Source organism: Geotrypetes seraphini, chromosome 5 (assembly GCF_902459505.1).
Source record: "Geotrypetes seraphini chromosome 5, aGeoSer1.1, whole genome shotgun sequence".
NCBI lineage: Eukaryota > Metazoa > Chordata > Amphibia > Gymnophiona > Dermophiidae > Geotrypetes > Geotrypetes seraphini.
This window is the reverse complement of record NC_047088.1, coordinates 237,165,190-237,181,799: the sequence shown is the minus strand read 5'-3', so window position 1 is coordinate 237,181,799 and position 16,610 is coordinate 237,165,190. Positions and strand designations below refer to the sequence as shown.

At 43.7% G+C, this 16,610-nt stretch overlaps 2 protein-coding genes across 7 annotated transcripts in view; one reads left to right on the top strand and one right to left on the bottom strand.

Moving 5' to 3' along the window:
• Positions 1-13,558, bottom strand: part of TMEM163 (transmembrane protein 163) — a 286,924-nt gene extending 273,366 nt beyond the window's left edge. For 2 of the 4 annotated variants that reach the window (XM_033944598.1, XM_033944603.1), the window contains exons 1-3: positions 13,499-13,558; positions 7,524-7,701; positions 6,367-6,500 (exon numbers count right to left, since the gene is read on the bottom strand). In XM_033944598.1, the coding sequence (XP_033800489.1) occupies positions 6,367-6,435 (69 nt within the window). In that variant the 5' untranslated portion in view covers positions 6,436-6,500; positions 7,524-7,701; positions 13,499-13,558. Of the gene's footprint in view, positions 1-6,366; positions 6,501-7,523; positions 7,702-7,816; positions 7,917-13,498 lie in introns of those variants that run through there. The other 2 variants (XM_033944599.1, XM_033944600.1) reach the window with 2 other exon arrangements.
• The window catches only part of ACMSD (aminocarboxymuconate semialdehyde decarboxylase), a 68,667-nt gene continuing 63,087 nt past the window's right edge, over positions 11,031-16,610 (top strand). The window contains exon 1 of one of the 3 annotated variants that reach the window (XM_033944595.1): positions 11,031-11,217. In XM_033944595.1, coding sequence (XP_033800486.1) covers positions 11,161-11,217 — 57 coding nt within the window. In that variant the 5' untranslated portion in view covers positions 11,031-11,160. Of the gene's footprint in view, positions 11,218-13,681; positions 13,705-16,610 lie in introns of those variants that run through there. The other 2 variants (XM_033944594.1, XM_033944596.1) reach the window with 2 other exon arrangements.

The following is a 16,610-nucleotide window of genomic DNA, read 5'->3' as shown; positions in this document are numbered from 1 at the left end:
GCAAAGGTAGGGGAGGGACATTAAGGTGGGCAGACTAGATGGGCCGTGGGCCCTTATCTGCCGTCTATTTCTATGTTTCTATATGTTTCTATGTTACTCTAAATCTTTTCTTCCTTCTTAAAAGCCACTCAAAACAGACTCTTTTTTTCACAGCAGTCTCAAACGCTTTGCAGTTTTTATACCGAGGGCCTGTGCTCGCAAAATCCCACAATTCACCATTTGCTTTCAATTCTGCACTTTAAAGGCAAAGCATATAGGAAAAATTTTCAAGCTTTCCTAAAGTCTAAAATATCACAGAACCTCTCAAAACTTACTGTCTGCATAGGATACATTGGGGTTATGTCCTACACAGGTTCTTGGGATGCACCTTCTTGGCACCACAAACCTCTTCAGATACCAAAACAGTAGTGCAGCCTGAAATGCACTGGCAGATCCTGACTGCACTTCTCATGATTTTTCTGCTGCTGAACAGCGGCTAAAAAACAACTACAGTAGAATCTGTTATCCGGCATTACACAGGGATTGGTGGATGCTGGATAACTTTTTTTTCTGGTTAATTGAGAGTGTGTTAGAAACCTTGTCTAACACACTCTCAATTTCCTTCCCCTTTCCGCCCCGAAGCACCAGCGCGGCAGTGGTCCTGAACCACAAATTCCTCCTCCCTCTCTGAAACCCTGAAGTGGCAGAAGCAGGCGCCGGTCCTAAGCTGCGAAACCCCTCCCACCCTTTGGGACTGGCCGCAAGCAGCCTGTTTTGAGGCTGCCTCCTGCTGACCGCTGCAATTCAGGTAAGGAAGAGAGAGAGGGAGGGAGGTAGGGAGTTTGCAGCTAAGGACTGCTACCTGCTTCTGCTACTTCGGGGCTTGAGGGAGGGAAGAGGACTTTGTGGCTCAGGACCGCTACCTCACTGTTGCTTCAGGGCGGGAGGGAGGGGGGTTGGTAGCCTCTTGGGACTAGAGCAGTGGTATCAAACATGCGGCCCGTGGGCCGCATGTGGCTCTCCAGGTTTTATTTGCGGCCCGCGGTCTGGAGGCATCATTCTCTTCCTTTTGGAGCAGCAGCCAGCTCGTTCGTTCAAAGCCGTGGGTTGGCGGCTCCTTGCGCTATCCACTCCTGCATTGGAAGCCTCTCTGATGTCACAACATCAGAGAGGCTTCAGACGCAGGCACGGATCTCGCAAGGAGCCGCCACCCGCGGCTTTGAACGAACTAGCCGGCCAGACACGCTGCTGCTCCAGTGGCGTACCAAGGGGGGGGCGGTCCACTGTTCTCTTTGGAGTGCGGCTCGCTGCTTGTCTAGAGTAGTGGTGCTGACCCTGCTTCCCTTCCCTTCTCACTGCTGCCATCGGGGATCAGGCCAGCACCGTGTTCTTTGATCTCCCTGCTTCTCTTCCCTGCGGGGCTGACCAACTCTCGCGGCCCGACGTCAATTCTGACGTCAAGAGGGCGTTCTGGCTAGCCAATCGCTGCCTGGCTTCCCGGAACGTCCTTTCCGACGTTAGAATTGACGTCGGGCGGCGTGAGTTGGTCGGCCCGGTGCAGAAGAGAAGCAGGGAGATCTCTGCCTGTTCCCGATAGCGGCAGCAGCCTATTCCGCGGTGGCGGTGGCATGGGGGAGGGCAGGAAGGAAGAAAGAAAGAAAGTGGGGTGGGGACAGGGAGCCAGACAAAAAAGCAAAAAATGGGGCACGGAATCAGAGAAAGACAGATAGAGAAAGAAAGAAAAAGTTGGGGGAGGGAATGAGGTCTGGAGGAGAGGAAGCATACAGGAGGCTGAAAGAAGGGAAGAAGTATTGGATGCACAGTCAGAAGAATAAAGTGCAACCAGAGACTGATGAAATTACCAAAGGTAGGAAAATGATTTTATTTTCAATTTAAGTGATTGAAATGTGCCAGTTTTGAGAAAGAAAAGATATTGAACTTTAAATGTGGGTGCTGCAGAAAAAAATAGAGTACTTGGAGGGCCGCAGAAAAAATAGTTAATGTCTTATTAAAGAAATTACAATTTTGCATGAGGTAAAACTCTTTATAGTTTATATATCTTTCCTTTTAACTGTTAAAGGAAAGTTTTATAAACTATAAAGAGTTTTACCTCATGCAAAATTGTCATTTCTTTAATAAGACATTAACTGTTTTTTCTGTGGCCCTCCAAGTACCTAGAAATAAAAAATGTGGCCCCGCAAAGGGTTTGAGTTTGAGACCACTGGACTAGAGGGAGGGAGGATTTGCAGCTCAGAATGCTGCCTTTGGTACTTCAGGGAACACTATAAATGAGTGAATAATCAGAGTCTAGACCCAGGAGCTCTTTGACCAATTACTGAACTATCAAAATATCATTGTTTAATTTTTAATTAAAGATTTTAATTTTTAATTTTTTGGGAAACCCTTGGGGTGAAGTTATGAGCTCAGGAGAAAAGCTTTAAATCAAAACTGCTCTAATCTAGTTCAGTAATTGGTCAAAGAGCTCCTGGGTCTAGCCTCTGATTATTCACTCATTTATAGTGTTCTTTGAAGTATCTCAGGGGTGTGTCTATTGGTCCACTAGGTGTCATTCCAGTGCTGGGAATATGAATTTTAAAATATACACTTCTTCCTCCGAATTCGCAGTGATTAGGGGACTGACTAATCCGCGAATATGGAAAAACCGCAAATAACAGCTAGCAGGCTCCACAGGGCAGAAAGACTCACACAGAGTGCCGGGATTGAGCTGAAAAGGAGAAGTGGGCAGAGCGGAAGCACCTGCAGGCTCGCACCTGAGAGCCTTACCTGCTGCATGCTGAGGCTCACTCCTGGAGGCACCAGCTCTAAGCAGTGCTCCTGTTGCACCACACTGACAAGCCCTCCCTCTTTCCACATACGGGTTGCTGCGGCCACTTTAAATTCCCAGCGATGAGAGGAGCCCGACTTTCTGACTCATCGCAGTCTGCACTCTGGCTGTGCTGCCATTAACCTGCTACACCATGGCGCATACAGCCTGACCCGCAACCTAAACCCTGGACCTGCAGCACTCACCCACGCGCCGCATCCCAGCGCTCCCATTGGCCGGACGGGATTTTTGGAAACCCTCTGCCTCTCCCATTGGGCGAGGGCCCTGACTGTCAAACCGGCTTTGGTGCTTCCGTTTCTCAAGCTCGGTGCCTGTACGTGGGTTTGGGGTTTGCAAAATTTTTATATCGGTGATTGGATGATGTAATTGGGGGGGGGGCGGAGCCATCTGACAAAAAATCGCGACTAAGCGAAACTGCGAGTGCTGGATCCGCGAATATGGAGGGGGAAGTGTAGCTTGTAATCGTATGTAGGACTCGTAAAGCCCAAAGCTCAAAAAACAAGGTACGCAAAGGTCTCTTTCTGTTGGATTTTACATGGGCTTCCTGTTCCCTTTCCTTTATTGAGCACGAATGAAGGGCATTTATTTTGATAGCGTAGCCTTGACGTTAATGATGAACAGAAGCCTCTACTATTTTGAGAAGAGAACCTTCTACTACTATAATGTGTTGGTGTTTTCCTTCTGGAGCATTATTTCTCTGAATAAATGTGATTTTGATTTTTGTATATGGGCCTGCGGGTAAAGTACACTGGTTTTATGTGTTAACATATATTTATTCTGTATTTGCTTGACTTTATATGCGACGGTTATTAATTTTATTGCATGAATTGAAGAAATAAAAAAACGCGGCCATTTTACAGCCATGTTAAAATTGGTCTCGGAGCATAGGAAACCCACTAACTAGTCCCGTAGCTCAGGTCACTTTTTAGCGCAGGTCTCCATAATAAACTGTACACTGTAAGAAACAAACTCCCTCCCTCCCCCCCCCACACACACACACAAACACACAGTTCCTCCTAATCCAAACTTAATCCATGCTTTTCTATAAATGGACTCTTAACTGATAAGACTTAAATATTTCTCTGTTTGAACAGTAATATAATTTACGGCTCCTTGTAAATGTTATCTGTAATCCTCTCAACGCAAGCACTTTATAGAAATTATCTCGCTACTTAGATATAAACATTAGAAAGCAAGTCTTCTGTGAAAATCCAACACTAGGGCACTCCTGACAAGTGTTGGTTCCTGTCACATTCAAAACATGTGGAGGGGCATAATTTAAAAAAACGTCTATCCCCTTTTGGCCTAGGCCCTAAAGGCTGAAAGTAGACGCAGGGAAAATGTCCATTCTCAAAAAATGTCCAAAATGAGTTTAGGCGAAGGAGGGGGGGACAGTCCTTCCCCTAAAAGCTGGATTCTGTCAAAAAGAACACTGGTTACAGAATACACCCACCCACCCAGTAACGATCGCCCAAACTGCCGCGAACCGCGGCAAGGGAGATGAGGCATCTCTCCTGCTGTGATTGTTGGGGTGGGGGGGGGGTGAGCAGGTTGCTGGGGCCACTGGGCTGATCGCGGCAGCCGCGATCAGTTCAGCGGCCCTTTTTCGGCACTTATTGACTTGGTCTAAGTCAAAACGTATAAGTGCCAATTAGGCAACCTGTTCAAACTTTTGGTTATACCTGCTGTACGACTAAGTCTAGGTCAGCCTACCTTCCGCCCTTTCTCCTTCTTTAAAAACACCTCTTTTCACTCTGTGTGTTTAGAGGTAGCGGAAAGGCCTAAGCTAGAACCAGCTTTGATTATCGGTACTTGGATGATCTGGCTTTTTGATCGTCCAAGTACTGATTTTACACCAGTTTTTAGACTTTTTTTAATTATTATTATTATTATTATGAGCCCCTATTATTATTATGAGCCCCAAACTGTGCACAGAAAGGTTATCTATCAACTTTCAGTGAAGAGCCATTTATTTCTTTAGTAACTTTCCTGAAGGAAATAAGTGCAAAATGTGCACTAGGTTGACCTCTTACTCAATGTGCTTCAGTAAACTTGGCATTTTGAAGTATCTTTCAAAGGGCTAGATTTACTAAAACTTGTCACCACATTAGCACATGATAAGCATTTTAATATGCGTTATTGGTAAATAGGTCTCAAATGAAGGGGTTGGTTAAATTGTCCCCTACTAATATTCTGCATATTACAGCCTCAGAGATTAACTCAACATCTGTTGTCAATAAGTGCACTTATCACTTAGAACTTCTGAGCATTGCTAGTAAAGAATGGCACGGGGACAAATTTTTCCCCCATCCACACAGGAGCTCAATTTCTCCGTCCCCATGAGTTTTGGCACTGTCCCTGTCCCTGCAAGCTCTGTCCTCATCTGCACAAGCCTCACTTTATAATCATAAGTAGCAACATTCCAGAGCTCAGATTGTGTGATGTCGCAATGCCTAATGTCCACCAATGCCTAAGCTCCGTCCTCATCTGCAAAAGCCTCAAACACTTTAAAATCATAAGTAGCAACATTCCAGAGCTCAGATTGTGTGATGTCGCAATGCCTAATGTCCACCAATGCCTAAGCTCCGTCCTCATCTGCAAAAGCCTCAAACACTTTAAAATCATAAGTAGCAACATTCCAGAGCTCAGATTGTGTGATGTCGCAATGCCTAATGTCCACCAATGCCTAAGCTCCGTCCTCATCTGCAAAAGCCTCAAACACTTTAAAATCATAAGTAGCAACATTCCAGAGCTCAGATTGTGTGATGTCGCAATGCCTAATGTCCACCAATGCCTAAGCTCCGTCCTCATCTGCAAAAGCCTCAAACACTTTAAAATCATAAGTAGCAACATTCCAGAGCTCAGATTGTGTGATGTCACAATGCCTAATGTCCACCAATGCCTAAGCTCTGTCCTCATCTGCAAAAGCCTCACTTTATAATCATAAGTAGCAACATTCCAGAGCTCAGATTGTGTGATGTCGCAATGCCTAATGTCCACCAATGCCTAAGCTCCGTCCTCATCTGCAAAAGCCTCAAACACTTTAAAATCATAAGTAGCAACATTCCAGAGCTCAGATTGTGTGATGTCGCAATGCCTAATGTCCACCAATGCCTAAGCTCCGTCCTCATCTGCAAAAGCCTCAAACACTTTAAAATCATAAGTAGCAACATTCCAGAGCTCAGATTGTGTGATGTCACAATGCCTAATGTCCACCAATGCCTAAGCTCTGTCCTCATCTGCAAAAGCCTCACTTTATAATCATAAGTAGCAACATTCCAGAGCTCAGATTGTGTGATGTCACAATGCCTAATGTCCACCAATGCCTAAGCTCCGTCCTCATCTGCAAAAGCCTCAAACACTTTAAAATCATAAGTGTTTGAGATTTGTGCAGTTAAGGCTGAGCTTACAGGAATGGGACAGGGACAGCACTTTTCCATTTACAAGAGAAGCCCTCATTGACAGAATGCATGAGGTTTTTTTTTTTAATTTCAGAGGGACAGATTGGCCAATATATCTTGACCAAAGGCACTGTCCATTACCGAAGCCTGATCTAGGCAGCAGTGTGAAGTAATGGTGTGATGCAGGAACCATGTTGCTGCTTCGTTCATAACGGAAATAGATGCAGAATGCTAGCCAGGTTGCTCGAGTTCTTCTCACAACTGGTACACCAGTCCTGTTGGGATCAAAGAAGATGAACGTGTATATTCAGTTCTTTTAATGTATTATGTTAGAGACTATTTAGAGTCCAAAGTGTAGAAGGCCTTTTCACATGCATTTTTATGTGGCTTTGGATAAAAGGTAGGATGTACAATTTCCTCATTAATTTGAAAAGGTGTCACCTCCTTAGGTAGAAATTTGGGGTGAATTTGGATAACAGCCATGTTATGATGAAATTATATATATGGTTGGGTGCACAAATATGAATGCAGTAAAATTGGGCCTAGAATGAATACCTAAAATAAGGAGTAATCGGATGATCATACAGGATCTTCATAAAAATAGTATCTTTATCAATCCACAGAAATTGGGTTGATATTCAGCCAGTGGCACACAGCATTTTTGTGCCAGCAATATACACAGAAATTATTTAATGCTGTAGGGGAAAGCACCCTCCAGGGATTCAAGAAAAAGTTAGATAAGTTCCTGCTGAACCAAAACGTACGCCGGTAAGGCTAGACTCAAATAGGGCACTGGTCTTTGACCTATGGGCCGCTGTGTGACCACTGGTCTGACCCAGCGGCAGCAATTCTTATGTTCGGTATATAAATAACTAGGAAACCCGGTTCCATGACTAAGTTCCTTGCTGCCATGTTTTCAGAGAAGTAGTCAATATACTTATCATCAAACAGATCCCTTAGACCAGGGCTGCCCAATTCTGGTCCTCGAGATCTACAGGCAGACCAGGTTTTCAGGATATCCACAATGAACATGCATGAGAGAAATTTGCATACAAAGAAGGCAGTGCAGGCAAATCTCTCTCATGCATATTCATTGTGGATATCCTGAAAACCTGGCCTGCCTGTAGATCTTGAGGACTGGAAATGGGCAGCCCTGCCTTAGACAGACCGAGTGGCTGGAGGCATTATCCATAAGGGACATTACTTACTGGTATGGTTATTCCTGGTATAACATGATTCAATTTTAGGACAAAAAAAATATGTTCTGAACTATTCATGAAAATTGCTCATATACTCACCCAGGATTTCTTGTTTGATTTTAAATCACTGCTAAACTAGGCTTTGCAAAGTCCTTCGGGACTATTTGATTTTCTGAATGGTATACTCCAGAAGGGGCTTCAATTTAATATCTCCAGCACCATGGGCTCCTAGGAACACAGAATTTTCTTCCTTAATAATAAAGGATCTGTCAGGCATCTGCAATGTTGAAAAAGGCTAGGCTGTCAAAATTTCCAACGTAATGCATTTTCAATTTCTTTTATGCTGTTCTGTCCTACAAATATTATTGTTTATGCTTTAACGGCATCCATACCTGGTTTTGCTTTGATTATTTCCCACATGATGAGACATTATCTGCAGAAACCTATTAGTCTGACCTGGAGCTGAAAACCTGGTTCTATAGCAGCGTTTGCATTCCACTCTTTCCATTAAAAAGACAGAACAGATCAGTATTGAAATGCTAAAAAAAAAAAAAAAAAAAGCACCAATCGTAATACTTTTTAATTACTCTAAACTGTGGGCTCCTTTTACTAAGCTGCGCTAGCGGTTTTAGGGCATGCTGCATTGCCGCACGTGCTAGATGCTAACGCCAGCACTGAGCTGGCGTTAGTTCTCGGCACGTAGCGCGGGGTAATGCTGCGCGCGCTAAAAACGCTAGCACACCTTAGTAAAAGGAGCCCTGTAGCAGACTTTCTACATTCATGCAGAACAGGAAGTTCTACGCAGGGACCTCAATAGTACAGGAAGCACAACTAAGCACGGTTACCCCTAATGGATTGAACAATCGCCGAGTAGAAAGAGCCATGAAGCTGTAACTGAGGCCTTCTTTTCTCCACAATTATGAGCTGTTGATTTAGAAGCTCTGAAGCATGTACATTTTTGGTGGTTATGTATTATGCTTCTTATTTAAATACAGCAGAACTACAGTCATTGAAATCACCCATTATACTGTTGCCCCATTCTCCAGCTTTCCGAATCTCTAAAAGCATTTCTTCATCTGTCTGCTCATTTTGTCCCAGGGGATGGTAGTATAACTAATGTGATCATACGCCCCATTTTGAACGGGACCATCCTGTTTTTAAGTAGCTTGTCCTGGTGTCCCCAAGCTTCAGGACGCCAAAATGACCTGTTTTCAGGGGCCCGGTAAAGAAACAAGTACCATAGCGAATATCTGCCAGGGAAGATTCAGGGGGGGGGGAGGCACAGGGGATTACGGCAGGAGAGATTGGGCATCTCTCCTTCCGGGTAAGCTTTGGGGGGGTCACGGGGGATCATGGCAGGAGAGATTGGGCATGTCTCCTGTTGGGGAAGATTCGGGGGGGATCGCAGCAGGAGAGATTGGGCATCTGTCCTACGATCATTGTGGGGTGGGGGGGGTGAAAGGACACTTCCAGGATTTTGTAACCGGTATTGTTTATGAGACGCCGGTTAGAGAATCCTGCTTATAGTCAAAGTACTAGCCTCTCCTTCACCTAAAAGGTCTTGTTTTGAGCATTTGGAACTTGGGCAATTTTTTTTTTTGGTCGGGAATCTGCTATAAGGATATACGTAGTGGCAGTCTGGGTGATTAAACTGCTGAATGTAGAGTTAGGCCATTCTCAAAAAAAAAAAACCCTCATTTTGAACATTTTTTTTGAGAATGGACATTTCCCTACTGCCTACTTTCTGCGCCTAGGGACTTAAACGTTTCTTATGATTATGCCCTCCATAAGTCCTATCTAGTCTTCCTAACCACTCCATCTACTATCTCATCCTCTCCCTTAAATCCAACATACTTTGTCCTAAGTTTTCTTGAATTCAGATACACTTTTCATCTAAACCACCTCCACCAGGAGGCCATTCCATGCATTCACCACCCTTTCTGCGATAAAAGTATTTTCTGAGGTTACTTCTGAATCTGGCCCCTTTCACCTTCATTCCATGACCCCTCATCCCAGGGTTTCCTTTCAATTGAAAGAGGCTCACTTCATGCCAAGGGTTAAGCCAAGGGAACCTGTCACCAGGAGTGGGATCCCTAGGATGGTAGACTTGGGGGTGGGTCAGTAGAGTGGGCAGACCTGATGGGCTATGGCCCTTATCTGCCGTCATCTTCTATGTTTCTATGTTTCTTTCCTCCAGCGTATACATATTGAGATCTTTAAGTCTGTCCCCATATACTTTATGATGAAGGCCACCAATGATTTTAGTACCATTCCTCTGGACCAACTCCATCCTGTCTATATCTTTCTGAAGGTGCAGCCCCCAGAATTTGTGTCTAATCTGCTTCTGAGAATACTTAGGGCTCCTTTTACTAAACTGCATTAGGGCGGAATAGCGTGCGGAATAATGGGCTAGATACTAACGCCAGCATTGAGCTGGCATTAGTTCTAGTCATGTAGCACGGGGTTAGCGCGCGCTAATGACTATCTAGCGCACCTTGGTAAAAGGAGCTCTTAATGACAAAGGTTCCACTAGGGATCCCTTTTTTCTAAAGTACGTTAAGTTTTTTTGCATCTACTGCATAGTAGATGCAAAAACTAGCACACGATAATTGCAAAAACTGTACAGTAACTGTTGGGGAAAGCCTATTATACGGTAGAATATTGGATATAAGTATAGCCAATATTTAAAGAAATGTTTGCCACAATGTCTGAATATCCACTCAACTGTGTTTGATAATCCTTTTCACGGGAAAATTTGAAAATGCCAAAATCCCTTCTTTTATATCTAATATAATAAAAGCCTAAGCCGCGCATGCACACTCCCACTGCGTTTTCCGTTTTCCGTGCGTTGTAGGGCACCGCAGGTAGGAGTGCGCATGCGCGCGAATCTCTCTCTCTCTTCAAGGCGGATGTCAGCTGCGGCGGCTGCAGGCCGCGGCGGCCGAGCACAGAGCCGGGCCGAAGTTTCTTTTTTAACTTCAAAGACGCTGCAGCGGCTCCTCTCACGAGCCGCTCCTGTGTCGGAGAAGGCGGAGATCGTGAGAGGAGCCGCCGGGAAGTTACACTGCTGGGGGCTCGGGCTGTTAGGTCCGTGCAGGCTCCTCCCTCGGTAAATGGAGGGAGAGGGAATGCTGCGGCTTCTGGACAGGGAAGTAGGGAAGGAGATAGGAAGAAAGACACAGGGACAGGGGCAGGGAGAGAGACAGAAAGACAGACAGACAAAGGGGGCCAGGGAGGGAGAGAGACAGAAAGAAAGACAGCGGGAGGAAGAGAGACAGAAAGAAAAAGATAGGGGTAGGGAGAGAAACAGAAAGACAGACAGACATATATTCTAGCACCCGTTAATGTAACGGGCTAAAATACTAGTTAACTTATATTGAACTGGCAGCACTTTCTTTCCAGTGAACTCTTAGGCAATAGTCTATTTGCACTAATTTTTTTTTCCTCTGCAAAAGCATTGAGGTCAGATGTTGGCATGAACTGAAGCTTGTGTTATACTTTGAACTTTAACAGAGGTAACCCATAATATGTTTGCCATTCAGCCCACTCTCAGATTGGTTAGTGTACAATTGGCACAGTGATATAAAAGGGGTGGATCGGGACAGGTGATCAGGGGAACTAAAATCAAGCACAGTCGTTCCGACAATTACATTTATGAAACAGTATGCCACTTGATTTTCAAGTCTGAAGAGGCATCTCATTATTGGAACGGACGTTGCAGTGTGATCTTTCAGCGATGAAAATCGATATTCATAGTCACATTTTGCCAAAGGATTGGCCTAATCTAAAAGAGGTAACAGAAGCTCCGATTTAATAGAATCAAATGCTTGAATTCTCCGTGTTTATTATTTAGAATGATTTCGTATTTCTGCTCAATTGTTGTCAATAGGGAATTGCAATCCTTTTGGCATCCACAAAATTATAGATATTAACTGTAAAGTTTAGCAGGCTCTCGAGGCTTGGTATCAAATAATTCTTGGGATATTTTTAAACTGGCATCTGCGTAAAATGCGTGATAGCGTTTCAGCATCAAAAAGCAAAAAAAAAGGATAATTCTCTTAAATGATTCATTTTGATTTCGGTAAGAAAAATAAAGGTCAACACGTTTTTAGGGTCCTTTTACAAAAGTGCGTTAGGGCCTTAATGCGCAGAATAGCGCACGTTAAAAGGCCATGCGTGCTAGCCGCTACCGCTTCCTCTTGAGCAGGTGGTAGTTTTTCGGGTATCCCACACTAATCCGATGCGTGCGCTAAAAACGATAGCGCACCTTTGTAAAAGGAGCCCTAAGCTGTGGTAAAAAGTGGCTTTAGTATGCTCCTTACATGGGTTTTTCTAGTACACTAAGGCCATTTTTTTTACTGCAGCCGTAAAATGGCCGATTTTCTATTTATTTGGGTTTTTTGTATTAATAGCCATTCACTAATGTTGCCATCAGCGCACAATCCTTTTTAAAAATTACCACATGAGCACTTACCGCCATGCATGTAGGGGTCCTTTTATTAAGGCACGCTAACTGATTTAGCACGCTTAAGAGCACGCGCTAAATGCTGTGGCATCCATTAAATTCTATGGGTGTATTAGCATTTAGCACACTCTAATCTTACTAAGGTGCGCTAGCGTTTTTAGCGCACGCATGAAATTACCATGCGGTATGCTTTTAGAATAATGCCAGCTCAATGCTGGCGTTGAGGTCTAGCGCGTGTGGCAATTTAGCGTGCGCTATTCCGCGCGTTAAGGCCCCAACGCACCTTAGTAAAAGGAGCCCTTTGTAAGTAGTAAGGGCTCATACGGCATACCTGCGCTAATCTGTAAAAATGAGCTGAACTGATTAGCTCAGAAACACCCACTTTCCACCCCTTAACATGCCCCCTCAAAAAAAAAATTTTTAACATTTTATAGTACATGGTTAGCCTACGCCAGAGGTTGGGAACTCCGGTCCTTGAGAGCAGTATTCCAGTCGGGTTTTCAGGATTTCCCCAATGAATATGCATGAGATCTATTTTCATGCACTGCTTTCTATGCATATTCATTGGGGAAAATCTGACTGGAATACGGCTCTTGAGGACCGGAGTTCCCTACCCCTGGCCTACACTAATGTGGTAAATACAGTTAATGTGTCTTGATATACACCACTACATTAGGCAGGCATTAGTACCTAACACCATTTAATTAAAGGGACCCTAAATGGATTAACATGGCAATCACACTAAACCCCGCCCCCCCTCCACAACCTTTTTTATTGAGCTAAGCTAGAGGTTTTTAGCGCTGGCCGGCAAGATAAGTGTTCCAACGCTCATAGGAATTCTATGAGTGTCGGAGCATTTACCGACACTAAAAACGTCTTGCACAGTTTGATAAAAGGAACCCTAACTTAAAAAAGCATTAAAATAAATTTTTTTATAAACAGTTCTATAATTCTAACAAAAATACATGAAGATCATGTTGGTTTTCGTTTCCTTCAGCAAAAGCATGCTGTAACAAGAGATTTGGTGGTGGGGGGGGGGGGAAACCTTGGCATTTCAGGCTGATACAATGAATTCTTATTGGAATGCTCTTATCCCTCAAACCCAGTTGTATTACTTATTTCGAAAACTCTTTAAAACTTATTTGTTTGAAAAATTTCTAACTTAACATATTTTTTATCTTGTATGATATATCTGACCATGACTCTTATTTATTGTACTCTTACTTTTTTACATATTTAGAACTGCTTGAGATCAATTAATTAATTTTGATTCTGATTTTGAATTCATTTGTAATTTGCGTTTTGCTGAGAAGCCATTTGGCTGTTACTGTAATTTGCTTTATGTCCAGCTTTCTTCTTATTGTAAACTGCCTCGAACTGATGGTTTGGTGGTATATAAAAATAAACTATTATTATTATTAGTTTCAAACTGTTAAAAAATTTTAATAGTCTGGACATCAATGTTATGCTATGGTTTAAATACACTTCTCCCTCGTTATTCGCTGGGGATAGGGGCAGAGCCGGACTGCGAATGGCGAAAACCCGTGAATATCTGGCTCTGACCCACCCCCGCCTCCCTTCCGCCTTCCCCCCGGCATCCCGGCCTTACCTGGTGGTCTAGCTGGTTTTCAGGGCAGGAGCGATCTTCCTATGCTCCTGCCCCGTGCAGATAGCCATTAAGAAATGGCTGTGGGGAGTTCCTGTAGTCTCTCGAGAGACTACAGGAACTCCCCACAGCCATTTCCTAATGGCTATCTGCACGGGGCAGGAGCGTAGGAAGATCGCTCCTGCCCTGAAAACCAGCTAGACGACCAGGTAAGGCCAGATGCCGGGGGGGAAACAAAAATATGGGGTTTCTTTTTCCCTCCCCCCCCAAAAAAAATCGCGATTATGTGAAATCGCGAGTAGAGAAACCGCGAATGGGGAGAGGGAAGTGTAAAGCTAATCTTCAAATGCTAAGGGCTCCTTTTACTAAGGTGCGCTAGCATTTTTAGCTCACGCTAACCCCGCGCTAAATGAAAAATACTAATTCAAGCTCTATGGAGGCGTTAGCGTCTAGCACACGCGGCATTGTAGTGCGCTCTAAGCGCGCGCTAAAAACGCTAGTGCACCTTAGTAAAAGGAGCCCTAAGTCTATGGATTGTATTGGCAGAGGCCTTATTTCCTTGTAAAATATTATCCTGTAGAATTTTAAACATATTGTATATAATTTTCTTGTCTCTTGCATCCCTCAACTGGGCATTGCCAGAAAATGGGAATGGCTCTTTAATTGTGTTTAGAGCATTGGGACTTATGGCAGAATCAATGAGTAGCTGCTGGACAATTTGTGTTTATGAGCCTGTCTCTGCTGTTTAAATATTAATAGATAGAAAAGGTGACCTTCACCCTAGTGCCGCGTCATGGAATCTGAAGAGCTGGATCAATATACAGTACCTTTCGGCTAACAAATTGAAATTTAACAGAACTCAGTCAGATACCTCTGATTTTTCACCAAACACGATAGGCTTTTATTGTTTCCGTCACAAAATATCAATGCAGTGAAATGAGATTTTAATGAAACCCGGGGTGAGATATAGTGCAGCAATTAAGCCAGTGCAAATCTGAAATTCTATAGTAGTGGGGCATGAGAGAATTGTACTCTTGCCCTGCTTTTGCCATGCACCAATTCTGAAAAAGTAGGCAGCAGGAACGTATCTTAAAAAGTAGGGTTACCATATGACCAGAAAAAAAAAAAAAAAAAGAGGACTTATTGAGACATCCAGGTTTTACTTCCATTGAAAGTAACATAGTAACATAACATAGTAACAGAGTAGATGACGGCAGATAAAGACCTGAACGGTCCATTCAGTCTGCCCATTAGTTATACCCATTAAAAATACATGATTAAATTAACTTATCTCTTTAATATTTCAGAGTCATACCCCCTCTTCTACGAAACCGCGCTAGCAGTTTTTAGCGCAGAGAGCCGCACTGAATGGCTTGCGCTGCTCCTGACGCTCATTGAGTTCCTATGAGCGTCGGGAGCAGCGCGGGCCAGTCAGCGCGGCTCCCCGCGTTAGAAACTGCTAGCGTGGTAAAGTCCAACTGGTATCGTCCTAGGTTCCAACTGCTGAAGTTGTCATCTAATCAAGCCATTGTGACATCACTGCTGAGGCTGGATCTTAGGCATTGGTGGAATGAGGCATTATGACATCACAATCTCAGCTCAGGAATGTTGCTACTCTTTGGGTTTCTGCCAGATAACATAGTAACATAGTAAATGACAGCAGATAAAAACCTGAATAGTCCATCCAGTCTGCCCATTAGTTATAGCCATTAAAAATACATGATTAGATTAACTTGTCTCTTCTTTGATATTTCTGGGTCGTAGACTATAAAATCCACCTGGTATTGTCCTAGGTTCCAAATGCTGAAGTTGCCTTCCAAGCTCACTCCATCCTATCCAACCATCCTGTTTGCAGGATATCTACCATAAAGTCTGGCCAGTAACATCCTCATGTTCCAAGTTAGTGGAGTTCCCATTGATGCCCTCCCCAGCCCTTCCTACATCAAATCATCACATATGGGACACAGACCGTGAAAGTCTGCCCAGTACCAGCCTTAGCTCTTTAATTTACATTCTTCATTTTCTAATTAGAGATCCTCTATGTTTATCCCACGCTTTTTTGAATTCCATCATCGTTTTCCTCTCCAACACTTCCCTCAGGAGGGCATTCCAGGCATCTACCACCCTCTCCATGAAAAATAATTTCCTAACATTGCTCCTGAGTCTTCCTCCCTGCAACCTCAAATTATGTCCTCTTGTTTTACCATTTTCTCAATCTGTCCTCCTTTTTCTGGAGCCATATGGTAACCCTATTTAAAAAACAAAACAAAAAGTATAAAAGCATTTTCTTTTTCTCATCTACAACAGCACAAAACCCCCCTCCAAAAGATCAATTATGTCATTTTAGCATGTGCTAAAACCTTTCAGCATGCACTAAATTTCAGCATATGTTATCATGCAAAATTAAGTACGTGTGTGCTAAAAATATATGTGCTACTATTAAACAAATGATATAAATGGAAAAAGGAAATAAATGACTTAGCAAAAGCTTTTCTAGACATGCCCTAGTAAGTTATAATTTAAAAATAAAGATGAAATGGGGGGGGTAGAGTCAAGATGGCAGTGCAAGCATTGCTGAGTTTGGCTCTGTGCAAGTAGACTCTCAGCTATCCGGCACCCATAGGGATTGGTAGGTGCTGAATAAATGTACTTTCTGGTTGCTTGAGAGTTGTCATTAAAAATAGGCTTAACTAATACTATACCCCTTTACTATACTATAAACTCTGTATTGACTTGATATTACTATTGAAATACAGTAAATAAAAACAAAGAATTCCCCTGTCCTAAGGCCTGAAATTCCTGGCTTTTCCTTCTCAGGTTCCAGCCTCCTCCGTTCTCTCTTACTCCAACTACAGTTTTGGCCCCTTCCCACCTCTCCTAGCTAGTCTGAGTCGCTCTCTCTTCCTCTCTCTATCATCCCCCCCACCCCCACTTGTAGGTCCAGCATCTGTTCCTTCCTTCCTACTATCCTTTCTGGTCTGGGTCACTTTCTCCCCCCCCCCCCACACACACACACTTATGGTTCCAGCATCCATCCATATCCCTTCACATGCCCTTCACCCTGCAGATCCAGCATCCATGACCCTTCCCCCCACACACACTTTTGGTTCACCTC